Consider the following 25,877-nt stretch of genomic DNA (forward strand, 5'->3'; position numbering starts at 1 on the left):
TGACAAGCATGATAGAGGTGCTCAAAAGATCCCCTACAACCAGAAACGGAGGTACTACGAGAGAGCTTGGCCCGCCCGGGGTGGCCGAGACGACGATGCCAAGTCACAGAGGAGGCGGCCGCTGCGAGAAAAGGCGGGGCATAGGTCGATATAGAGGAAGCAGGGAGGCGAAGCGTGTAGAGGGGCCCGGGGCTGTCACACCGAGCCAGAAGGGTCCTGGTGGCAAGATCCTTCACAGACAGACCAAACGGGTCAAATTCCATAGAACAAGAGTTGTCAGTAGTGAATTGACGGACGGAAAGAAGGTTTTGAATGATGTTGGGGGCGACAAGGACATTGGTTAAGCGAAAAGGACCGGGAAGGACAGCGGCACCTACTGAGGTGACGGGGAGGGCAGAGTCGTTTCCAACAACGATGGAAGAGGGAAGGGAGGGGTGGGGGGAAGTGGAAGACAGGATACCTGCGTCCGGGGTGGTGTGGTAGGAGGGACCAGAGTCAGCCACCTAGTCAGAGACCGAGGTGGGTGGGGCCAGCGTCATCGTGGAAAAGGAGCTGGCGAGAGACTGGGCGTCCAACCCATTGGTCCAGGGCCCCCACACAGGCTGAGACGGAGGCCCCGGGAGTGGGAGGAGTCCCTGCTGAGGCCGGAGAGGAGCCGAGGGCGTAGCCGGCGGGGAAGCAGCGAAGAGGACCGGTTGGGAGGTGGCGGGGCGAGGGGCCGCAACACCCGTGGATGGCCCGAGCCACATGTGGATGATGCCAGTCCACGGGTTGTAGAGGGAGGGCCACTGAGAGCCACCTGGAGAGCTGCTCTGGCCGCCGCGACCACTCTTGCGACCGCGGCCGCGACTCCCCCCGGAGACAGTAGGCTGGCGAGGAGCTCCAGAGGGTGGTGGGGCCGAAGTGCGGTGAAGAGGAACCCCCCGGAGTCAGAGGGGGCAGTCCGAGGCGCGCTGTAGAGCGCCGTGGCGGTTGCGGAGGTCGGAGTGGCGGAGAGGCGAAGCTCCTCGAGAAGGAGGTCGTTCTTCACCTCCGCAAAGGTGGGAAACGGCTTCATGCGGGTGAGGATGGGTGTCACATGATCGAAGTGAGGGCTCAAACTGTAGGATTACGGGGAGGCTACGCTAGCGCAAAACAAAATTTTCATCCCCATAATACCAAGAACTACTGCGGTTATAGGTCATGGAATTACCACTAGACGCGCAGAGCAGCGGAAGACGTCTCGATGTAGACGAACGCGTCGAGCAGTGCCGTGCAGTCGCCGGCGTCCTTCACGTCCTCGCACGGTTCGCCCAAGTGCTCCAGATGTAGCACCTCCGAGGTATCCACACGTACAGGGAGGAAGCGCCGCGTACCGAACTGCTAGGTTCGCGACGACGGCTTGGCGAGGGCGAGAGGTGGGCGGCGGCTGTTAGTTCGCTGGTGGCCAATTAGGGTTATCTTAACCGCGCCCCCGCCCCTCAATATATAGGCGTTATGGTGGGCTTCTGACGCCGAGGCCCATCATTAACCCTAAAGCCCAGTCTAATTTCAGATCTAATCCAAATTAGGCTTCCTTCCCCTTAAGTGTGTGACCCTATAGGTTCACGTACAAATAGACATAGCCCGAGTACTCTTACTTGGCCCAATAATTGACAGCGGCCTCTAGCAAGACATGTCAACTCCTATGTGTACGTAAAGATCATATCAGACGAACCATTGCGACATTAAGCACATGCTGTTCCCTTTGTCTCACGATATTTGGTCTGGCTCTAAGCTGACCTCTCTTTCTCGATACTGTGAATTGGAATCCTTTCAATGGTTAACTCTTAACCCTAGCACGGCCATGCATTTCTTGATCCAATCACTCGAGGGGCCCAGAGATATCTCTCTCACAAAGAGAGGGACAAATTCCATCTTGACTGACCATGCCTCATAGCATGCTTCCTGACAAACCCAAAACTACCTTTATAACTACCCAGTTACGGGATAGCGTTTGATAGTCCCTAAGTAAGTCAATTCACATCTTGAGAACATGCGACAATCTCAGGTCTAAGGATACAGTATTCATGTTGCAAGAAGAGAACTTTATTACAATATCTCACGTTGGGTCGGTCCAGCCTCATGTCATACATGCGCCAACATTATTAGTTTAACATCTCCATGTTCATGACTTGTGAAATGTAGTCATCAACTAATACATGTGCTAGTCATCGACTCTGACTAGGGACATCATTTAGAATAACCATATAAGTAAAGAATCTCACAAACAATTCACATAATTGCTAATCAATACAAGGTGCCTTCCATGGATATTCAATTAAGCAATATATATATCATGGATACAAAGAAATATGCTCATCTCTATGATTATCTCTAGGGCATATTTCTAACAGTCTCCCACTTGCACTAGAGTTAATCTAGAAGATATCTAATACCCATAGATCTCACGTGTGCCTCATGCTTAGGTTGTGGAAGAGGTTTTGTCAAAGGATCAGCAACATTCAAATCCGTATGTATTTTGCATATCTTTATCTCACCCCGCCTAATGAATTCCCGTATGAGGTAAAACTTCCGCAGTACGTGTTTGTTTTTCTGGTGGTTCCTTGGCTCCTTAGCTTGCGCAATAGCCCCATTGTTGTCACAGTAGAGGTTCAATGGGCTAGATGCATTAGGAAACACACCAAGCTCGATGAGGAACTTTCTTATCCAAACACCTTCCTTCGCAGATTCAGAAGCTGCAATGTACTCGGCTTCTGTTGTAGAATCAGTCACAGTCTCCTGTTTGGAACTCTTCCAACTAACAGCACCACCATTTATTGTGAACACAAAACCTGATTGCGATTTTAACTCGTCTGGGTCAGTTTGGAAGCTAGCATCGGTGTAACCAGTTACAACGAGCTCCTCCTTACCCCCATATACCAGGAACATATCTTTAGTCCTTCTTAAGTACTTAAGAATGCCTTTTACCGCTGTCCAGTGATCCTCACCTGGATCAGCCTGGTATCTACTCGTAGCACTTATAGCGTATGAAACATCTGGGCGTGTACTTATCATGGCATACATGATTGATCCAATCGCTGAGGCGTATGGTACCTTACTCATGCGCTCTCGCTCATTAGCCGTCGCAGGACATTGCATCTGGCTAAGGTGTTTACCATGTGACATAGGTATGAAACCTTTCTTGGACTGTTCCATGTTGAACCGTTTCAAAACCTTGTCAATGTACGTATCTTGACTTAATCCTATAAGCCTCTTCGACCTATCTCTATAGATCCTTATGCCCAAAATATATGCTGCTTTCCCTAAGTCCTTCATAGAAAAACTCTTTTTCAGTGAAGCCTTGACGGACTCCAGCATAGGAATGTCATTCCCAATCAATAATATGTCATCCACATACAAGATCAGAAATACAACAGCGCTCCCACTTTCCTTCTTGTAAACACAAGCTTCTTCTTCATTCTGATGAAAACCAAGCCCTTTGATCACTTCATCAAAACGAATGTTCCAACTCTGAGATGCTTGCTTCAACCCATAAATGGATTTCTGAAGTTTGCATATCTTTCCAGCATTGATCGGATCGACAAAACCCTCGGGCTGTATCATATACACGTCCTCATCAAGGTTTCCATTAAGGAAAGCTGTTTTGACATCCATCTGCCAAATCTCATAATCGAAATATGCGGCAATAGCTAGAATGATCCGAATAGATTTAAGCATCGCTACTGGCGAGAATGTCTCGTCATAGTCAACTCCTTGAACTTGTCGAAAACCCTTTGCAACAAGTCGAGCCTTATAGATGTGAACATTTCCATCCATGTCTTTCTTCTTCTTATAGATCCATTTGCATTCTATAGGTCTAACACCATCAGGCGGGTCAACCAAGTTCCAAACTTGATTTTCTCCCATGGAATCTATCTCGGATCTCATGGCGACATGCCATTTCTCGGAATCTGGGTCCATCATCGCTTCTGAATATGTTGCAGGTTCGTCGTTGTCTAACAACAACACTTCCCCATTGCCCAACAATAGCACTTCTTCTCGTGCCTCGCGAAGCCTTGCTGACCTTCGTGGTTGTGGTGGTGTTTCTCTTGCCATAGACGTCTCAACTTGTTCTGCTACATTAGCATCGCTTGTTGAATCTTGTCCCATTGGCTCATCCTGAACTTCTTCAAGATACACCTTTTGTTTACTTTTCTCTCTTTTGAGAAACTCTTTCTCTAAGAACACACCGTTCCGGGCGACAAACACTTTGCCCTCTGACCGGTGGTAAAAGTAATATCCCAAAGTTTCCTTTGGATATCCCACGAACATGCACTTGTCCGATTTTGGAGTGAGTTTATCCGACTGTAGTCGCTTGACGTAAACCTCACAACCCCAAATCTTCAGAAAAGACAAGCTGGGAGTCTTCCCAGTCCACATCTCATATGGTGTCTTAACTACTGACTTAGACGGTACCCTATTTAGTGTGAAAGCTGCTGTTTCTAGAGCGTATCCCCAAAACGACAAAGGTAGGTCCGACTGGCTCATCATTGATCGAACCATATCCAATAAAGTCCGATTACGTCGCTCAGACACGCCATTCCTCTGAGGCGTTCCAGGCGGCGTAAGCTGTGGAACAATTCCACAACTCTTTAGATGATTGCTAAACTCATGACTCAAATATTCACCACCACGATCTGATCGCAGTGCTTTAATTTTCTTGCCACGCTGATTTTCTACTTCATTCTGAAACTCTTTGAACTTTTCTAGGGATTCAGACTTGTGTTTCATTAAGTAGACATACCCATATCTACTAAAATCATCAGTGAAGGTTATGAAGTATTGGAATCCTCCCCTAGCTGTCGTACTCATTGGTCCGCACACATCAGTATGTATGAGTTCCAATAAATCTAACGTCCTCTCCGGTAAACCCGTGAAGGGCGCCTTGGTCATCTTACCAAGTAAGCAAGCTTCACATGTCTCGTATGATTCAAAATCAAACGAAGTTAAAAGCCCATCAGAATGAAGCTTCTTCATGCGATTCTCACTTATATGACCCAAACGACAGTGCCACATGTAGGTAGGACTTAAATCATTAGGCCGAGGCCTTTTAGCACTAATATTACAGATAGGTGCATCATCAAGATTTAAAATGAATAACCCATTCATAATGGATGCAAAAGCCACAAACATGCCATTCTTAGAGATCACACAACCATTGTTTTCACTCGCAAATGAATAACCATCCTTCATCAAACATGAAGGAGACATAATGTTTCGACTCATACTAGGAACTAGATAACAATTATTTAACACCAAAATAAATCCTGATGGGAGGTGGAGTTGCATCGTCCCGACGGTCAACGCAGCAACTCTTGCATTATTGCCTACCCGGAAATCAACTTCTCCTCTTTTCACGCTTCTACTTCTTATCATTCCCTGCATCGAATTGCAAATATGGGCAACCGATCCGGTATCAAATACCCAAGAATTAATATAAGAATCAGCAAGAAAAATTTCTGTAATGTGAATAGCAAGTGTACCTGCTGCGGCTGTACCCTTACCGCCGCGATCCTTAATAGAGACCAAGTACAGCTTGCAATTCCTTTTCCAGTGACCAAGTTCTTTGCAATAAAAGCACTCTGCATCTGCAGCTGGTCCAGCCTTGGGCTTTTGATTTGGCTTGGATACTGTATCCTTTGCCTTGCCCTTCTTCTTTTGAGACTTACCCTTCTTCTTAAAGTTGGGTTTGTTTTGGACCGCCATCACATGGCCGCTGCTGCCAGCGCTTTTCTTTATGTCCCCTTCTGCTGTTTTCAGCATGCCACACAGTTCATTGAGGCCCCTCTCCGCCCCATGCATATGGTAGTTCGTGATGAAGTTTCCATAGCTGGGCGGAAGAGATGCCAAAATAAAGTCAGTGGCCAACTCTTGGCTTATTGGGAAGCCTAGCTTCTCCAACCTCTGACTGTAACCAACCATTTTGATTACGTGTGGCCCAACTGCTGCACCTTCTGCTAGCTTGTATTCCAGAAAGGCTTTGGACACATTGAACCTTTCAGTCCTAGCCTGAGTCTGGAACATATCCTTGAGCGCCACGATCATATCGTACACCTCATGGTTTGTCTCAAACTGCATCTGGAGCTCAGGCTCCATGCAAGCAAGCATTAGGCAACTCACTTCAAGATTAGCATCCATTGCTTTCTTGTAAGCGGTTTTAGCTGCAGCAGTTGCATTTTCACCAGGATCCTCTGGCAGTGGGGTGTCTAGAACGTCTTCCTTTTTTTCAGCCCTGAGAACAATTCTCAGATTACGGATCCAATCCGTATAGTTTGTTCCATTTAACTTATCCTTTTCAAGAATCGATCGCAAAGTAAATGTTGGTGTGCTAGGTGCCATCTACAACAAAATAATGCAAAATACTAAGACAAAAATATCCATGACAGAGTAAATCATATTAAACATTTAATAGTCTACTCCCACTAAAATCAATATCCCTCGATTGATACTTAGTGATTCAGAACCCACAACTAACAAGTCTACTAGTGAGCTTTAGCATCACCGCTAGAAGACAAGGTAGATCGGTAAGCAACTCCTTGCTAATCATATCATATATATGACTCCTGTTGTTGGGTGACATCTCTATGTCTCGGCTCCCAACCTTATGCCTCAAAGTCCTTAACCATTAAGCTGACTTTGTTTAAGTTAACCAACCCTTTCTGCAGTTTGTATCCGATACAAACCTATCTAGTCAAGGAAAACTGGTGGCACCCTAATTTCATAGACCCACCACCAATTGTACAAGACTTATGATAGTGCAAGGTTTGGAGAGGCATCAAAGCTTAAACATTTATGAGGGATCGTCCTACTTTTAACATCGCACGCAAGGACATATATGCAATATAAACAAGTAGAACAATAAGAATGGCATTCACACAACAGTTGTGATTCGGTATGGCTTGCTGTCACATGGTGATCCCCATCTCCAATAATCTGTCCATCACGATGATCTCCATCTCCATGATATAGGTATGCCATCCTCCAGGTGATGAGTCCTTCAAGACCTATCTAACGTATGCTGGTAAACAAATTACATATACGCTTTGGATCATCACATGTTGACACGCAGGTCATTACATTAAATTTGGACAATACATGTGGCTCCAGCCGTATTGCCCTGGTCACGACACACAGGTCATGAATAATTTATTAACATGCATCACATACACATAATAGCCATACCGATCACATGTCCTGCAAAAACAGGTTAGACAAACACGTTTCTATACGTTCGCCACTACAGCAGATAGCCACGACGGTTGATCAAATCAACCCAAATCCGTTACATCAATCTCACAGGATTCCATGCATCGTATGTATGGAAATTTCACTGGAAATCTCATGCGGTTGATCAAATCAACCCAAATCCGAGACTTTCGACCCGAAGAAGATTACACTCATGACGTTGATCTGTTACATCAATCTGCTAGTTGTGTACGCAGTTAGCCCCGATGGTGATTCCAGCCGGTAGGGGCAAGTCGCGCACATAACAGAGAAGGACGAACTGATCTCTCCAGTCATATCCGATGTAATCGACTTCAACCCTTTATAACCAATTGATCTAATCAAACCGTGCATCAAGTAGATCCATCTCATGAACCTAGATCCAGACCTAAAACTACGCAGAACCTGGCTCTGATACCACTGTAGGATTACGGGGAGGCTACGCTAGCGCAAAACAAAATTTTCATCCCCATAATACCAAGAACTACTGCGGTTATAGGTCATGGAATTACCACTAGACGCGCAGAGCAGCGGAAGACGTCTCGATGTAGACGAACGCGTCGAGCAGTGCCGTGCAGTCGCCGGCGTCCTTCACGTCCTCGCACGGTTCGCCCAAGTGCTCCAGATGTAGCACCTCCGAGGTATCCACACGTACAGGGAGGAAGCGCCGCGTACCGAACTGCTAGGTTCGCGACGGCGGCTTGGCGAGGGCGAGAGGTGGGCGGCGGCTGTTAGTTCGCTGGTGGCCAATTAGGGTTATCTTAACCGTGCCCCCGCCCCTCAATATATAGGCGTTATGGTGGGCTTCTGACGCCGAGGCCCATCATTAACCCTAAAGCCCAGTCTAATTTCAGATCTAATCCAAATTAGGCTTCCTTCCCCTTAAGTGTGTGACCCTATAGGTTCACGTACAAATAGACATAGCCCGAGTACTCTTACTTGGCCCAATAATTGACAGCGGCCTCTAGCAAGACATGTCAACTCCTATGTGTACGTAAAGATCATATCAGACGAACCATTGCGACATTAAGCACATGCTGTTCCCTTTGTCTCACGATATTTGGTCTGGCTCTAAGCTGACCTCTCTTTCTCGATACTGTGAATTGGAATCCTTTCAATGGTTAACTCTTAACCCTAGCACGGCCATGCATTTCTTGATCCAATCACTCGAGGGGCCCAGAGATATCTCTCTCACAAAGAGAGGGACAAATTCCATCTTGACTGACCATGCCTCATAGCATGCTTCCTGACAAACCCAAAACTACCTTTATAACTACCCAGTTACGGGATAGCGTTTGATAGTCCCTAAGTAAGTCAATTCACATCTTGAGAACATGCGACAATCTCAGGTCTAAGGATACAATATTCATGTTGCAAGAAGAGAACTTTATTACAATATCTCACGTTGGGTCGGTCCAGCCTCATGTCATACATGCGCCAACATTATTAGTTTAACATCTCCATGTTCATGACTTGTGAAATGTAGTCATCAACTAATACATGTGCTAGTCATCGACTCTGACTAGGGACATCATTTAGAATAACCATATAAGTAAAGAATCTCACAAACAATTCACATAATTGCTAATCAATACAAGGTGCCTTCCATGGATATTCAATTAAGCAATATATATATCATGGATACAAAGAAATATGCTCATCTCTATGATTATCTCTAGGGCATATTTCTAACACAAACCACGTAGGAGGTTGAGCACGATGCCCTCATCGGTGATGGGGGCCCCGAGGGTGCAGAGAGTGTCCGCCATCATCTTCATCTGGCGGCAGTACTCGTCCACAGAGAGATCGCCCTGAGCAAGCTGGCGGAAGGCGGTCTCGAGATACAGAATCCGGGTCTGGCGGTTGCCGAGAAACTGGGCCTTAAGGGCACCCCAGATCCGGTGAGCCGTATCGTCCGACACACGAACGATGTCCTGAAGTCGGCAGTGAGGGTGCCATGGATCCAAGAAAGCACCACCTCATCCATCAGGAGCCAATCCTCCGTCGGGTCAGGAACCGGGGAGAGAATGTGGTTGGCGAGGGCGTAGCGAAGGAGGGTCTGAAGGACCTGGTCGCGCCACCGAGGGTACTGAGTGGAATCCGGCGCGAGAACGTCGGTGACGGTGGCCCGGATGCTGGTGAGGGCGGCCGCCTGAGCGTGAAGAGAAGCGCGAAGAGTGGAGGCAGGGGCGGGCGCAGACTCGAAGGTGTCAGCGCAGTGACGAGCAGACGTGGGAGAACCATCCGACACGCCCTTGCCGGCGAGACGGCGGTAGGTCTCGGCGTACTGACGCTCGATGGCGTCGACAACCGCATGCTCCTGCTCAAGAGCACGGGCGGCGTCCTAGGCCCGCTGGCGAGCCGCCGCAACAGCGGCCCGGGTGGCGGCGAGGATGGCAACAGCGTCATCCGGCGGGGCGCGCAGGGAGGAGGTGACGACGGAGGGCAGTCACGCACGGGAGCCCCAACCGTCGTGCCGAGCGGGACGTGGGGAAAACCAGGAGCCAGGAGTTGAGAGCGAAGGAAGACGACATCCGGCAGAGAGAAGGCGGTGGAGGGGAAGTCGGGGGAGAAGATAGTCGCTGTCGGAGCAAGAGCTGCACCGGGAGCGGCATCGCTGCCGAGGGACTGGACGGGCGCCGGTGCTGGGGGCAGTGCCGCGACCGGGGGCGGCGAAATGGTTACCACGGGCACGAGCGCCGGATCCGAAGGGGAGGACGATGGCGCGGGGGCGAGCTGCGACGCGGGGCCCGGCGGTGGTGGGGCGAGTGCGGGGCCAGCAGCGGCGGTGACCAGGGTGCGTCCTGGCGGCGCGCCGGAGGGGAGGGGCGCAGCCGCGGGGCCAGCGGCGGCGGTGACCGAGGCGTGCCCTGGCGGCGCGCCGGCGGGGAGGGGCGCGTGCGCGGCCGCCGGGGGCGTGGCCAGAGCAGCGCGATAGGAGAGAGAGGAAGAGGGGGAAAAACGTCGTGGCGGCAGGGAAAGGGAGGAGGGAGGGCGGCGCACCGGCGGCGGGGGAGGGGGGAGGGAGGCGCGGCCGGCCATGGGGCGGCGGCGGCGGCGCTGGGGAGAGAGGAGACCTAGGCGGCTGATACCATGAGATAGTGACTGGTACAGTAAACCCTAACCCTAGCTACAGTACAGGTAACATAGAGACCCTAATGGGCCAGGCCCATGAACACTCTAACATGAGAGAGAGTGACTGGTACAGGAAACCCTAACCCTAGCTACAGTACAGGTAACATAGAGACCCTAATGGGCCAGGCCCATGAACACTCTAACAAATAGGAATCCTGGATGTGTTAGTTACTGAATGGAACAGTTGGGTGCCTATTTTCTTTTTAATCATATATGTCACCTAGTTCCTCCTAGGTTGGTCTAGCTTTTTTATTACATGCATTAAATGTTCCATTTTTGGAAGTAGTCAAGTGGCTTGTTGGTGTTAGTTATGTACTTATGTCCCATTGTTCCAAGATACAGTCTATCACATCACATACTTGATGCATTTTGTTAAATATGTGTAGCAGACATTTCTAACAATAAAAGGGAGATGAAAAATTTCTGCATCTACCCTGACTCCCTGAGCCAATAGGAATCCTGGATGTGTTATTATAGTTACTGAATGGAACATTTGAGAATCGTCTGCATAAAACCTTACCTTTTGATTACTTGGGTCAAAACAAAGTTCATGGAATAGTTCTGTTCCACATTTTTCCTTATCCATTCAAAATTTTAAATTTAAATTTATCTTGTGCTTTTACTTGGAAGTCTAGAACTTCTAAAAATCATTTTATTTGTAACATTGCAGGAAAAAATATCCATACTTCAGGAAAATGAAACATTACTCAAGGACAATGAACGACTCAATGCTGAAAATGATTCCTTGATGAAGAGCAGGGAAGGAGCTAATAGTCAGGTTGCCGCTTTAAGGAAGTCTTTGGAAGCTGCACACAAGGATATAAAAGACAAGGAAAAAATGGTAATATTCTCTTAGAATCATCCAGATGATCAACAATTTTTCTGAATCATTCTAACCTTCATTTGTTCAAAGATTCAAGACTTGAGGCAGTCACTGGATGTCCAGAGGAAGGAGCTGAATGACTGCAGAGCTGAAATCACAGCCCTGAAGATGTACATCGAAGGGACTCAATCAATCAAACAATTGTTTGTTGGAACTAGTGATGGTGTAAAGTCGCATTCCTTTGCTAATTCTGTGGGAGCATCATCATTGAATAATGAAGATGAAGATTCAAAAGGATCTGAAGCCATAACAAATAAGCTAGCATCAGCAGTAAATATTACTGATGATACGCAGAAAGATCGCCAAGTTCTAGAAAGTAGCGCTGAAGGTTCCTCAGTTTCAGAAACTCCAGTGTCTTTCACAGCTGTTGAGAATGACAGCTATGGTACATCAAAAGAAGATAAATCTGTGTCAAATATCTCATCGAATAATGTATGTTTTCAGAGTAATCTGCATGGAGCTTCCATGACTGGTAAAAGCCAGGGGAGTTCAGATGGCATATCCATGTATTTATCTATTGAGAAACTAGAGAGCCCAAGTAAACAAAAATCTTCAGATAAGATTGTCAGTGTCCTAATATATTCTGCTTTATGCATAAAGCAGGCTCGTTTACTTCTATTGATACTCATTGCTATTCGGTTATTCATTCCTGTAGGCTTTGGAGACTATAAAGATAGTTTCAGATGCACTTCCAAAGATTGTTCCTTATGTGCTCATAAACCATCGTGAGGTTTAATTGTAACCTTCGTAGTTCACATCCATCTTTATTTAAGTATAACTAATGCTAAATGATTCTACATGGTTACAGGAACTTCTTCCATTGATCATATGTGCTATAGAAAAGCATCCAGATAGCGATGTACGGGATTCCTTGACTCATACATTGTTTAACCTGATAAAACGGCCTGATGGAGAACAGAGACGCATCATAATGGATGTATGTTCCTCTGAGTGCATAACCTTTTTTTTTTCTCGAATACGTAGGAGAGCTGTGCACTAATATATTAAGAACAGAGGAAAAAACAAGGGGAAAAAAGATCCCCGGTACAGCAGAGCTCACACACCCCACCTAGGATTACATAGAGGACTGATCACCGGCTAAAAAAAAAATAAAACAACGACCTAGCGCTCTGTTACACAAACAGTTCTCCAACCTGGAGGGAGGACAAAGCTTTTGCTCCTGCCCTTAGTAACCGGGAACTAGGAACTTGGCCACGTTCCTCGTTCCGGGAACATTCGTTCCGTTCTGGGAACGTGGGAACAATCTCGTTCCAGTAGTGTTAAATTCTAGTTTTTGTAGCGTACCGCGTACCACGTTCCCGTTCCTCGATCCCATCGATCCGGGAACCTGGTTACTAAGCTCCTGCCAAGGACCAATACAAAGCCTCCTCCTTTGCCACCCGCAAGGCGACAGCTAAACTAGGACTGCACCCATCAAAAACACACTTATTCCTATGCTTCCATACAACCCAGGCACCTAAGATCACCAATGAGTTGAAACATTTTTTCATCTGATCAGGCACTCTAGAGCTGCTGCTCCTCCACCAAGATTCAAAAGAGAGATCATCCTGCAGCGGACATAACTCCTGCAAACCACCATCTTTGAGAAATTCAAACCAGAATTGCTTGGTGAAAACACAAGAAACCAATAGATGATTAATATTTTCAGGTTCCTGATCACACAGCGGCAGCGTTCCGGATGCGATAGCCCACGCTTTGCAAGCCTATCAGTTGTCCAACACCTGTCATGCTCCACATGCATAACCTTTCTCGTCATACTGCTTTTTTTGTACTTATACCTGTTTTCCTTGTCATGTGCTTGCAGGCTTGTGTAGAATTAGCAAAGAGCGTTGGTGAGATGAGGACAGAAACTGAGTTACTTCCACAATGTTGGGAGCAGGTATTTTACATTTTGGTAGATGTTCTGGCTTTCTTTAGAATATAATCTCACATTTGATAATCTATTCGTGTTTAGATAAACCACCAATATGAGGAGCGCAGATTGCTTGTTGCTCAGTCGTGCGGTGAACTTGCCGTTTATGTCCGTCCAGAGATACGAGATTCCCTCATTTTATCCATTGTGCAACAACTTGTCGAAGATGCTGCAACAGTTGTAAGGGAAGCTGCAACACATAACCTGGCATTGCTTCTTCCTATGTTTCCAAATCTGGACAAATATTATAAGGTCAGCCTCACTTATGCTTAGAATCAGTGATTGGTAAAAGATTTCACAGAATTAGCTACTTTTAGGCTTTGTGGCAAGATTGGACATTCTGTTTAGTTTAGAATTGAGTGCTTGCAGATTACCAATAAATGAAGATGATATTGTCATTTATAAGTTCCTTGACTCTTCCTTCTTTGGGGTAGGTTGAGGAGCTAATGTTCCAATTGGTCTGTGACCCGTCTGGGGCGGTTGTGGAAGTTGCACTCAAGGAACTTGTTCCTGCTGTAGTAAGATGGGGAGATAAATTGGATCAGATATCAAGAGTACTATTGGCTCATATCCTGGCATCTGCTCAGGTAAGCTTGCTCATGAATATTGTGAACTCCTTATTTTCTTATAGCCATGTGTCCTAAACCTGTTGTGTTTTCAGCGATGTCCACCTATTTCAGGTGTTGAAGGTACAATAGACTCTCATCTTCGTGTTTTAGGAGAACAAGAGCGCTGGAATATTGGTGTCCTTCTTCGGATGTTGACTGAGTTGCTTCCATTTATTCATCAGAAAGCTATACAAACTTGCCCCTTTGCATCAGCTGATCCAACAAGCTCTACACCAGAGAACTTCTCAGCATCCTGCCTAAAATCATATGCAACGTAAGTTCTCTGTTTTGATCTTACTGTTTAATTAGTCCAAAAAATAGTTATTGAATAGACTGTTTGTGAACAATTAAAGATACCATTCCTTGAGTAATCACATGTTGTGGAACTTGACAGAGGTGACTCTGAGTGGTCAGCATTTGAGTGGATGCACACTGATTGCCTGCCAGATTTGATCAAGCTTGCCTGCTTGTTGCCTGTGAAAGAAGATAACTTAAGAACCATCATCACAAAGGTAAATTCTAGAGACCAAACGTCTTGTACTCATCAGGTCATCTTCTGGTGTACTTATTATCAATCATTGCTCAATAATTTAGTACCTCTTGGAAGTATCTGGACTCTACGGTAAAGATTATCTGGAGCACATTATGCTACCTGTATTTCTTGTAGCTGCTGGTGACATTGATAGTGGCGATTTTACCTATTTTCCTCTATCAATCCAGCCAAAAGTCCGTGGTAAGAGCATATCTGCTTAAAAGGTGAGGCAGTTCACTATATTTGTGTTTGTGATACCTTAATATTGATTACATTACAGGCTTGCGTCCGAAAACTTCAACTGCTGAAAAACTTGCCATCATGTGTGTCTTCCCATTATTGTTATCTGGTATTTTGGGTTCTCCTTCCAGTCGTCAACAGTTGGAAGAGTATCTGAGAAAAGTACTTATCCAAAACACCAAGGATGGTTCATTTTCTATGCATCATACTACTGAGATCATTAACGCAGTTCGGTTTCTTTGGTGAGTAATTAACTATCTGAAAATATGTTTCTGCACATTCTTTGTTTTTCTGGATCTGACTTCTTATGGTTGAAGCTTATTTGTGGAGCACCATAGTGTCATCTTTAACATTTTGTGGGAGATGGTTGCGAGCTCGGATACCAGCCTGAAAATAAATGCTGCGGCTCTACTGAGAGCACTTGTATGTGTACTGTACATGAATGATTCAATGATCTTCTATGCTTTCTATGATATTTATATTTGCTTTAAAATACAGGTACCCTACACGGATGTGAAAATAGCATCAACTCATATTTTGCCAGCACTTGTTACCCTTGGCTCTGATCAAAACTTGAAAGTAAAATATGCCAGTATAGATGCATTTGGAGCTGTTGCTCAGCATTTCAAAAATGACATGGTAAAGAATTATTCTTATTTTCTTTCTTTGAAATTTTACATACTCTGTTGTGTATCACCTTTAATCCTTGACTATGCTTTGTTAGGTTGTTGACAAAATACGCATTCAAATGGATGCTTTTCTTGAAGATGGATCACATGAAGCTTCTGTTTCTGTTATTCGTGCACTTGCAGTAGCTGTACCTCATTCAACAGATAGGCTACGTGAATATATCCTGCTCATTGAATTCCATGTTTACATCTTAACTTAAATTTTGCATGATAATTAGCTTGTCTATGTATTCATATAATTTTTTATCTATTTCCCTTCTGCTTTCTTTGACATGACATACATCTTTTAACCAAGATATTTAAGATGACATGCATCACACCTGTCGGCAATGATATTGAACGGCGTCGTGAAAGAGCAAATGTACTCTGTGAAGCGCTCCGGGCTCTGGATGCTACAGGTTGGTCTGCTTGAAATTAACACTCATTTCCCAGTTCCCCTTAATATATGCCTAGGGATGGAAAATAAGCTCGAGGCTCACGAGCCGGCTCGAGCTCGGAGCGGCTCGGCTCGGCTCGGAGCGGCTCGCGAGCCTCGAGCGAGCCGAGCCGAGCCAGTATTTTGAGCTCGTTGCGCTAGTGAGCCGAGCCGAGCCGACTCGTTCCGGCTCGCGAGCCGGCTCGCGAGCTTTGCCAAATTACTTAATATGTACAATAATGATGGATATTGGGTAATTTTATAGATAGTCAGTTTGTTTCTTAACGTTTCATGATAAATATATGACAATTAATAATTTAGATTACTCATAATGATGAATGATATCTATATATTTATGTTTATATACTAATAATTCACTAGATAATGCAATTATATATATCAGGGTGTGGCTCGCGAGCCGAGCCGGCTCGCGAGCCACCTTCGAGCCGAGCCGAGCCTGTCTCTCCAGCTCGTGAAATGGGCGAGCCGAGCCGAGCCGAACTCGGTCAGCCACCGAGCCGCACCGAGCCGAGCTCGGCTAGGCTCGTTTCCAGCCCTATATATGCCACAGCGGCCTATCAAGTCTGCTTGAATCTTTATATTAGCATTCTTTGCCAGGGTTTAGATAATGTTTTGGCCATTAGAAAACAAAAGTACAGATATTATTTGTTCCGGTTTTCATCCCAAATATTGCACATAACTCAGAAATAATTCCTATGATGGAAGAGGAGTCCGATTTCTTATATATAAGCAAAAAGTTTTTCAAGTCGAATACTGCTAGAATTGGAAAACTGGAACCCTGTGGTTTTCCAACCTCTGATTAGTACCCTTGGTGTGTACAGTTCAATTACATTTGAACCTATCTATCAGGTAAAAAAACATTTTGAACCTATCTAGCTATTCATCATAAACTAAACAATATTATTAGAAAATGTGGTTGGTTTCATTTAGTTCAATATCGATAATTACAAATTAGTAGCATTCTATTGGTAATGTCCTAAGCAGCCTTTTTAGAGTGGCGGAAGAGATGGAATTGCTGTCTAGTTTGGAAGGTGCCAATGTGAAGACTAGATTATCACTGTATGCAGATGATGTAGTCTTGTTTATCAAGCCTAGAGAGGAGCTAAACTGTGTCAAGCTCATTCTTGACTGCTTTGGGGAAGCTTCAGGCTTAGTAACTAATTTGCACAAGAGTTGTGCCATCCCAATAAGATATGAAGATGATTTGCTGCATGAAGGGTGTAACATTCTGCAATGCTCCCCTTCTTCCTTGCACTTATTTGGGGTTGCCTATTTCAGATAAGAAGCTTAACAGGAATATATTGATGAATTGGGTTGACAAGATTGCAGATAACTACCTAATTGGAAAGCTAGGCTCCTCAACCTTGCTGGAAGGACAACCCTTGTGCGTTTTGTGCTTTTAGCCATCCCAGTTTATCTCTTCATTGCCATGAACGTCTCTAAGTGGGTGATTAAAGCAATTGATAAAGTCAGAAAAGGATTTATGTGGAGAGGGACAAAAGAGGTGAATGGAGGACGCTGCCTCGTGGCCTAGGATAAAGTCACAAGACCCTTAAAGCTTGGACGGCTTGAGATTCCTAATTTACAACATATGTGTTGGGCCCTTTGTCGGGGACTATAATTAGGGGTACCCTCAAGGCTCCTAAATCTCAGCTGGTAACCCCCATCAGCACAAAGTTGCAAAGGCCTGATGGGTGCGACTAAGTCAAGGATCGGTCCATTCGAGGGACAAGATCACGCCTCGCCCGAGCCCAGCCTCGGGCAAGGGCAACCGACCCCGGAGGATCTACGTCTCGCCCGAGGCCCCCCTCCAGCAACGGACACACCTTCGGCTCGCCCAAGGCCCAGTCTTCACCGAGAAGCAACCTAGGCCAAATCGCCACGCCAACCCACCAAATCGCAGGGGCATTTAATGCAAAGGTGGCCTGACACCTTTATCCTGACGCCCGCTCTCCAGTCGACAGAGCCGAAGTGACCGCAGTCACTTCGCCGCTCCACTGACCGGTCTGACAGGGGGACAGCGCCGCCTGCGCCGCTCCGACTGCTGTGCCACTCGACAGAGTGAGGCTGACAGCAGCCAAGTCCGGCCTCAGGCGCCATAGGAAACTCCGCTTCGCCCGACCGTAGGGCTCGGACTCGGGCTCAGCCCCGGAAGACGACGAACTCCGCTCCGCCCGACCCCAGGGCTCGGACTCGGGCTCAGCCCCGGAAGACAACGAACTCCGCTTCGCCCGACCCCAGGGCTCAGACTCGGGCTCAGCCCCGGAAGACGACGAACTCCGCTCCGCCCGACCCCAGGGCTCGGACTCGGGCTCAGCCCCGGAAGACGACGAACTCCGCTTCGCCCGACCCCAGGGCTCAGACTTGGGCTCAGCCCCGGAAGACGACGAACTCCGCTTCGCCCGACCCCAGGGCTCGGACTCGGGCTCAGCCCCGAAGGACGACGAACTCCGCTTCGCCCGACCCCAGGGCTCGGACTTAGCCCTGTCATCAGCCGACGGTCTACGCCTCCGACCCGGGGGCTCGGACTCGACCTCGACCTCGGAAGACAGACTCGACCTCGACCTCGGAGGAGCCTCCACCTCGCCCAAACTAGGGCGCGGACCGACCACGTCAACAGGAGGCGGCATCATTACCCTGCCCCAAGCTGACTCAGGCTACGGGGAACAAGACCGGCGTCCCATCTGGCTCGCTCCGCCAGACAAGTAATGATGGCGCCCCGCACGCTCTATGACGACGGCGGCTCTCAGCCCCCTTACGGAAGCAAGAGGACGTCAGCAAGGACTCGACAGCCCCGACAGCTGTCCTTCCGCCGGGTTCCAGCGCTCCTCCGACGGCCACGACACCACACGAACCGGGTGCCAAAACCCCTCCGGCTGCCACGATGGCGTGTACTTAGGGCGCTAGCTCTCCTCCGCTAGACACGTTAGCACACTGCTACACCCCCCATTGTACACCTGGATCCTTTCCTTGCGCCTATAAAAGGAAGGACCAGGGCCCTCTTACGAGGGTTGGCCGCGCGGGGAAAGGACGGGACGGCGCTCGCGTGAGGCCGCTCGCTCCCTCCCGCGTGGACGCTTGTAACCCCCTACTGCAAGCGCACCCGACCTGGGCGCGGGACAAACACGAAGGCCGCGGGATTCCACCTCTCACGCCCGTCTCCCTCCGGCTGCCTTCCCCCCTTCGCGCTCCGTCTCGCGTCGACCCATCTGGGCTGGGGCACGCGGCGATAATTTACTCGTCGGTCCAGGGACCCCCCGGGTTCGAAACGCCGACACCCTTTAAACCAAATGGCTATGGCTACAAAACACAAATCAGAATAGACCTTGGCACTAGAGATGTTGTTGTCCCTGTTGTCCTCTAGATACTAAAGAAGGACAGTCAAAAGGCTCCTGCTGTCTTCTAGATGCTAAAGGAGATGCTGATGCCCCTACTGTCCTCTAGATGCTAAAGGAAATGTTGCTGTTGTTGTCCCTGAGATGCACGTTGTCCTCGTAGTCAAAAAGGGGCTGCAACAAGAAACCACAGTCCTCCACTAGAGACCCCACAAATGCTCAAGACTTATTCCATCACTCAACATCCGACCACCAAAATGTTGCCTTCAAAAAGTCTACCTTAGCTTTGATCTTTTCCTCGTTAAGCAATACAACAGCCAGCAATGTGTGCCTAAACATCCCAACGCCACGAGGCACATCGATAGCTTCAACTCGCTCCACCACTGCCCGAACGCGATCTGGGTCGGTGGTGATCGGCCTAGGGACAACTATGGATAGCTTGGCAATATCACAAGCATCTAGCCTGCACTCCACTAGGAACGCGACGTTGCGCTTAACAATGCGTTCGAGGTCGGAGCTGAGAAGGTAGGTCTTGTTCCTGAGAGCTTGGAGCAGGTACTCAAAGGAACCGAAGAGGGGGACGTAATACTATAGCTTGGAGGCGACGATGGGCCGGCGGAAGCACGAGGGGTCGACGAGTACGAGGTGGGCGATCTGAGTCGAAGAGAGACCAAGCTCCTAGAGCTCCGCGAGACGCGAGACCAGCGTGCACTTGACCTCGGAGAAGAGAAGCTTGGGGTCATAGGCGACGACAGCAGTGATGTCAGCATCAGAGAGACCGAGGCCCGAGAGGAAGGCGAGCACGACGACTGAACCTGCCACCAAGAAAACAACACGAGATCTATCAAAACACTCAAAAAGTTTTGTCGGTGCAAAGGTCACCAGAGTTGAGATGGAAGCCTAACCTGCTGACTGGAGTCGAGGTCCATGCCATGTGGGCGACCTGCCCGAATCCGCTCCCCCAGCACCACCCGCAGCGATAGAGGAGAGCGATGCGGCGGGCTCGTCGAGGGCAGGGGCACACACACGGAAGGAGATGTAGCGGCGCACGAAGTCAAACCCAATCCCCACGGTGTCGATGACGAAGTAGAGTGAGGCGGCGTGGCGCACGAGGCGACGATTGCGGAGAGGAGCGCAATCCCAACAACCGCCACCTGAATCATCGCCGAGAGTCATAGGCCCGTGCCCTCTCATGACGTTATAGGTGGCGTGAGAATTGACTCGGCAGTTGCGATTGTGGTGGGCGAGCGGGCGAGCTACGATCACGGAGCTCGGAGGTGGCGCTGCGGTCATGAAGCTCGGAGGCTGGGGGGCAGGGGACGGGCGGTTCGCTCGGTTGGCATGGCAGCTGCGATTGCGGGGCGGCGGGCGGATGGTTTGCTCGGGTGCGCGACGAACGGACGATGCACGAATATTATGAAGACGCACGAAACTCTCCTTTTAAAGGAGTAGAGAAAAGAGGGTCAAGAGACCCTAGTACAACACACCTAGACTCACACCAACCTCCTCACCACGAACGACACACATAGGTCGCCCCTACTCAAACTAGAAGCTCTAGGGCATGGATGAATGACAAGCTTTTAGCCCCAGCCAACGTCCAAAGATATCCCTCCTCTAAAGCAACAAAAGCGTCATGCGGATGCTAGGCGACTGACCTTGAAACACACACTTGTTTCTATGCCGCCATAAAGTCCAAGCACCCAAAATGACCACGGAATTGAAGCCTCTCCTGAGCGGCTCCAACACAAAAATGCTACCCATTTTCTACCAATCCTCAAAGGAGCTGCCATTAGGTTTAGGAGTTAACCCCTGAATGCTCATAAGCCTTAACAACTCCAACCAGAACTGATGCGCGAAGACGCAACCAACTAACAACAATTATGATCATGTTCCATATAGTTACTATGACGCTAGAGCTCAGGTAAGATTCTCACGATCCGGGAGACACGACGATTCAAGTTGATTACAATAAGCTGGGTAAATCGACATCACACACCCATATGATGAGATTGTACCTCGCTCACGTGGGTAACCGTTCACTCTATTCAGCAGTGAGTCTGAACCGAGCCGCAAGACCTGGGAGACTACTGATCTCACATAATGCCCCAAGCTTGGCTCGACAAGTATGACTGTCCTAGCTTCTCCGCAACATACTCCCCTCTTTATGATGCGAACCAACCTCAAAAATGATTTTACCCCGAACAAGTTACTTGGCTTCACGGTCGTGTTATTCGGGCATTATGTGAGGGTACGTGATGGAATAAGTCTTGAGCATCTAGAGGACAGCAGTCGCTTTTTGACTGTCCTCTGTAGTCCCTTCATCTAGAGGACAACAGTCCCTTTTGACTGTCCTCTGTAGTCCCTTTAGCATCTAGAGGACAACAGTCCCTTTTGACTGTCCTCTGTAGTCTCTTTAGCATCTAAAAGACAGCAGTCACTTTTGACTGTCCTCTGTAGTCTCTTTAGCATCTAGAGGACAATCTTGTTGTGTAGTGTGTGTGAGAAGGTGTGGTAGTGCAGCCTCTAGGGCTATAAATATGTCTCCAACCCTTAGATGGGTATGGCATCGTGTAGTGTTTGAGGAAATAAACAGAAAAATTGCCCCAACTCATAGTGTCATCCTCTTGATGAGAGTTAGAGTCCCTCTACTTACAATTGGTATCCGAGCCAAACTATCCTGCAGCCTAAACATCTCTTGCTCGTCTCCTTCCCGCGCCTCTCCCCACACTCAGTCGGCAGCAAGAGCTCCAACTGTTCCTTCCTCTCCTGCTCAGACGAACAGCCTTTCGTCTGAGACAACCTCTTCCACACGCAGTGACCCCTCACTAGCCCACCATGTCCCTACGCTCGGTCACTTCGAGTGTGCGGCGCCAGCAGGAGGCCGAGGTCGCCGCGGCACAAGAACATGAGCGAGCAGCAGCAGCGGCTGCAGCGACAACGGCGAGGGCAGCACGGCTGGCGGCGGCGGAACTGGCAGCAGCGAGAGCGGAAGTAGAAGCAGCGGAGGCGGCGGATGCTGCACGTGCGGCGGTAGCACAGCTCGAGGTTCTGCGCGGCAGTAGAGCTGGTAGCTCTGCTTCTGTCGACGACAACACCGACGAAGAGCTCAGGCTGGCGAGGGAAGCAGCGCGAGAGCATGCGGCACAATGGGCAGCTGCACATCCCCATGGGGGCGCACGTGGCGGCAACCCAGATAGACGCCAACGCGCTGACGGTGCTCCGGGCGAGGGCGCACGCGGCGGCAGCCCAGACGGGCGTAGACGCGCCGGCGGAGCTCCCGGCGGCGGCGATCGAGTCGACAGAGATCGCGGCCTCTACAGGCGGCGCGGCTCTCCCTCCCTGGATCGGTACCATGGTCGCCGCATGGCCCAGGCCATTGTCAGGGACATCGGTCCCGGCGGTGGGTGGCCTACCCTCACCAAGACCAACTACGTCGAGTGGGCCGCGGTGATGAGGGTACGGCTCCAGGTTCGCCACATGTGGGAAGCAGTTCGGTACGGCGACGTCGACTACCACGAGGATCGACGGGCGCTGGATGCCCTCATTGCTGCAGTCCTGCCCGAGATGCAATTTTCGCTTTCCCAGAAGCGGACTGCCAAGGAGGCCTGGGACGCCATCGCTGCGACCCGCATCGGCAGCGATCGTGCCCGCAAGACCACACTGCAGGGACTTCGCAAGGAGTGGGAGAACCTGGCCTTCAAGCCAGGTGAGGATGTTGATGACTTTGCTCTCCGCCTCAACACTCTATTGCAGAAGATGGTGCAGTTCGGCGACGACACCTACGATGAGGAGAGAGCTGTTGAGAAGCTCTTCCGTTGCATCCCCGAGAAGTACAAGCAGTTGCTCGCTCGATCGAGTCTCTGCTAGACCTCTCCACGATGACGATCGAAGAGGCAATTGGTCGTCTCAAGGTGGTCGACGGCGACGAACCACAGGCTCCCTCTGGGCCTATCACTATCGGCGGGAAGCTACATCTCACTCGGGAGCAGTGTGAGGCCTGTCAGGGTGACAAGAAGAAGGGGGAGTCCTCCTCGACACGAGGCCGCAAACGTGGCAAGCCGCGCAAGGCGCGTGGAGGCGCCCTGGCCGGGGCGCGAGGACATGTGAGGGTGGTGCCCGTGGAGGTGCCCAAGGCGGCGCCGTCGGCAACAAGAAGCCGGCACGAGACGACGGCTGTCACAACTGCGGCAAGCTTGGCCACTGGGCCAGGGACTGTCGACAGCCACGACGTGGCCAGGCCAACGTCGCACAGGCGGAGGCGAAGGAGGAGGCTCTGCTCGTAGCACATGCAAGCATCGAGCTATCTCCAGCGGCGCCGACCGTAGCGGCACTCCTCCACCTTGATGAGTCGAAAGCACGCGCTTTCCTCGGCGATGGCTCCAGCAAAGACGTGATCGAAGGATGGTGCCTCGACACCGGCGCCACTCATCACATGACCGGCCAACGGGAGTTCTTCACCGAGCTTGACTCTAGCGTCCGAGGCTCTGTCAAGTTTGGGGACGCCTCCGGCGTAGAGATCAAGGGCGCCTGCTCAATCGTCTTCACCGCCGCGTCTGGTGAGCACAGGCTGCTCACCGGAGTCTACTACATCCCCGCGTTGAGGAACTCTATCATCAGCTTGGGACAGCTGGATGAGAACGGTTCGCACGTGGAGGTCGAGCACGGAGTCATGAGGATCTGGGACCCCTCTCGTCGCCTTCTTGCCAAGGTACGCAGGAGTCCAAATCGGCTATACATCCTCAATGTGAAGGTGGCACAACCTTGCTGCCTTGCTGCTCGTCGAGACGACGGGGCATGGCAGTGGCACGAGCGTTTCGGGCACCTTAACTTCGAGGCCTTGAAGCGGCTCAGTGCCAAGGAGATGGTACGAGGCCTGCCGTGTCTTGACCATGTGGAGCAATTCTGCGATGTCTGTGTGTTGACAAAGCAGAGACGACTCCCCTTTCCCCAGCAGTCGAGCTTCCGAGCCAAGGAGAGGCTCGAGCTCGTGCATGGGGACTTGTGTGGCCCGGTGACACCAGCCACACCAGGAGGACGACGCTACTTCTTGCTGCTCGTCGACGATCTCTCCCGCTACATGTGGGTGATGATCCTTGGTAGCAAGGGAGAAGCTGCGAACGCCATCAGGCGTGTGCAGGTCGCTGTGGAGGCGGTGTGTGGCCGCAAGCTGCGCGTGCTGCGCACCGACAACGACGCCGAATTCACGGCGGCTGAGTTCGCGTCGTACTGCGCGGATGAGGGCGTTCAGCGCCACTACTCCGCGCCGTACAGCCCGCAGCAGCCCGCAGCAGAACGGCGTCGTCGAGCGGCGCAACCAGACGGTTATGGGGATGGCTTGGGCTCTCCTCAGACAGAGGGGAATGTCGGCTGGCTTCTGGGGAGAGGCGGTGGTGACAGCGGTTTACATCCTCAACCGCTCGCCCACCAAGGCTCTCAGCAGGATGACACCGTACAAGGCTTGGCATGGGCGCAAGCCGACGGTCTCTCACCTACGGGTCTTCGGCTGCCTCGCGTTCACCAAGGAGCTCGGCCACATCAGCAAGCTCGACGATAGGAGCACCCCGGGGGTGTTCATTGGCTACGCGGAGGGTTCGAAGGCCTACCGCATCCTTGACCCAGGAACACAGCGTGTACGCACGGCGCGTGACGTAGTGTTCGACGAAGGGCGAGGATGGGCGTGGGACAAGGCAGTGGACGATGACACGACACCGACGTACGACTTCACCATCGAGTACGTCCACTTTGAGGGAGCTGGGGGAGTAGGCAACTCTTTCCGAGCAGGTCTACCCCAGCCCCCAAGTCTCCACCGACTTCAGCGCCACGCTCTCTAGCTCCGGCTACAATGAGCTCTTCACCGCCACGCACTCCAGCCACGCCTCCGGCTACAGCGAGCTCTTCGCCACCATGTACTCCAGCACCGACGATACCCTCTCCGGGAACGTCCTCTCCGACACCAGCTCGTGTCGAGCACGACCCAGTGGAGCTCGTGACCCCGCTCTCCCACGACGAGGAGCGCGTCGACGCGTGCTACGACGGCGAGCCGTTGCGGTATCGAAGGGTGGAGGGCCTTCTCATCGACCCGTCGGTGCCGGGCCCGGCGTCTCGCATTCTGGCAGGAGAGTTGCATCTTGCATGCGACGATGGTGAGCCTCGGTCTTTCACGGAGGCCGAGAAACATGTGGCTTGGTGTGCCGCGATGCAGTCGGAGATGGACGCGGTTGAGACGAACCGCACCTGGGAGCTCGCTGATCTCCCTCATGGTCATCGCGCGATCACCCTTAAATGGGTGTTCAAACTGAAGAGGGATGAAGCCGGCGCCATCGTCAAGCACAAGGCTCGCTTGGTGGCACGCGGTTTCCTACAGCAGGAGGGGATCGACTTCGACGATGCTTTCGCCCCCGTGGCACGGATGGAATCCGTGCGACTCCTCCTTGCGCTGTCAGCCCAACAGGGCTGGCACGTTCATCACATGGACGTCAAGTCGGCGTTTCTTAACGACGACTTAAAGGAGGAGGTCTACGTACACCAGCCGCCAGGTTTTGCGATCCCTGGCAAGGAGGGCAAGGTGTTGCGCCTGTGCAAGGTTCTCTATGGCCTGCGACAGGCACCGAGGGCGTGGAATGCCAAGCTGGATTCCACGTTCAAAGGAATGAGTTTCACTCCAAGCCCGCACGAGGCGGCCATCTATCGGCGGGGCAATGGAGGAAGTGCCCTGCTGGTGGGTGTCTACATCGACGACTTGGTGATCACCGGCGCCAAGGATGCAGAGGTGACAGCGTTCAAGGAAGAAATGAAGGCCACCTTCCAAATGAGTGACCTGGGGCATCTCTCCTTCTACCTG

At 50.2% G+C, this 25,877-nt stretch overlaps 1 protein-coding gene and 1 pseudogene across 3 annotated transcripts in view; one reads left to right on the plus strand and one right to left on the minus strand.

The window, feature by feature from the left end:
- Positions 1 to 25,877, plus strand: part of LOC103635221 (RAB11-binding protein RELCH homolog) — a 55,543-nt gene that overhangs the window by 22,945 nt on the left and 6,721 nt on the right. Inside the window, exons 5-19 of one of the 2 annotated variants that reach the window (XM_008657735.4) lie at positions 11,051 to 11,221; positions 11,294 to 11,827; positions 11,919 to 11,993; positions 12,072 to 12,200; positions 13,089 to 13,163; positions 13,239 to 13,448; positions 13,631 to 13,783; positions 13,858 to 14,078; positions 14,199 to 14,316; positions 14,399 to 14,537; positions 14,617 to 14,818; positions 14,894 to 14,999; positions 15,075 to 15,215; positions 15,301 to 15,424; positions 15,547 to 15,663. In XM_008657735.4, coding sequence (XP_008655957.1) covers positions 11,051 to 11,221; positions 11,294 to 11,827; positions 11,919 to 11,993; positions 12,072 to 12,200; positions 13,089 to 13,163; positions 13,239 to 13,448; positions 13,631 to 13,783; positions 13,858 to 14,078; positions 14,199 to 14,316; positions 14,399 to 14,537; positions 14,617 to 14,818; positions 14,894 to 14,999; positions 15,075 to 15,215; positions 15,301 to 15,424; positions 15,547 to 15,663 — 2,515 coding nt within the window. The remainder of the gene's footprint in view (positions 1 to 11,050; positions 11,222 to 11,293; positions 11,828 to 11,918; positions 11,994 to 12,071; positions 12,201 to 13,088; positions 13,164 to 13,238; positions 13,449 to 13,630; positions 13,784 to 13,857; positions 14,079 to 14,198; positions 14,317 to 14,398; positions 14,538 to 14,616; positions 14,819 to 14,893; positions 15,000 to 15,074; positions 15,216 to 15,300; positions 15,425 to 15,546; positions 15,664 to 25,877) is intronic. The other variant, XM_008657737.4, reaches the window with a different exon arrangement.
- On the minus strand, positions 18,999 to 20,368 carry LOC115072895 (MTERF pseudogene; annotated as a pseudogene). Its single transcript, NR_163854.1, has one exon. The product of NR_163854.1 is annotated as an MTERF pseudogene (transcript).

The sequence above is a fragment of the Zea mays genome, chromosome 8, assembly GCF_902167145.1.
Source record: "Zea mays cultivar B73 chromosome 8, Zm-B73-REFERENCE-NAM-5.0, whole genome shotgun sequence".
NCBI lineage: Eukaryota > Viridiplantae > Streptophyta > Magnoliopsida > Poales > Poaceae > Zea > Zea mays.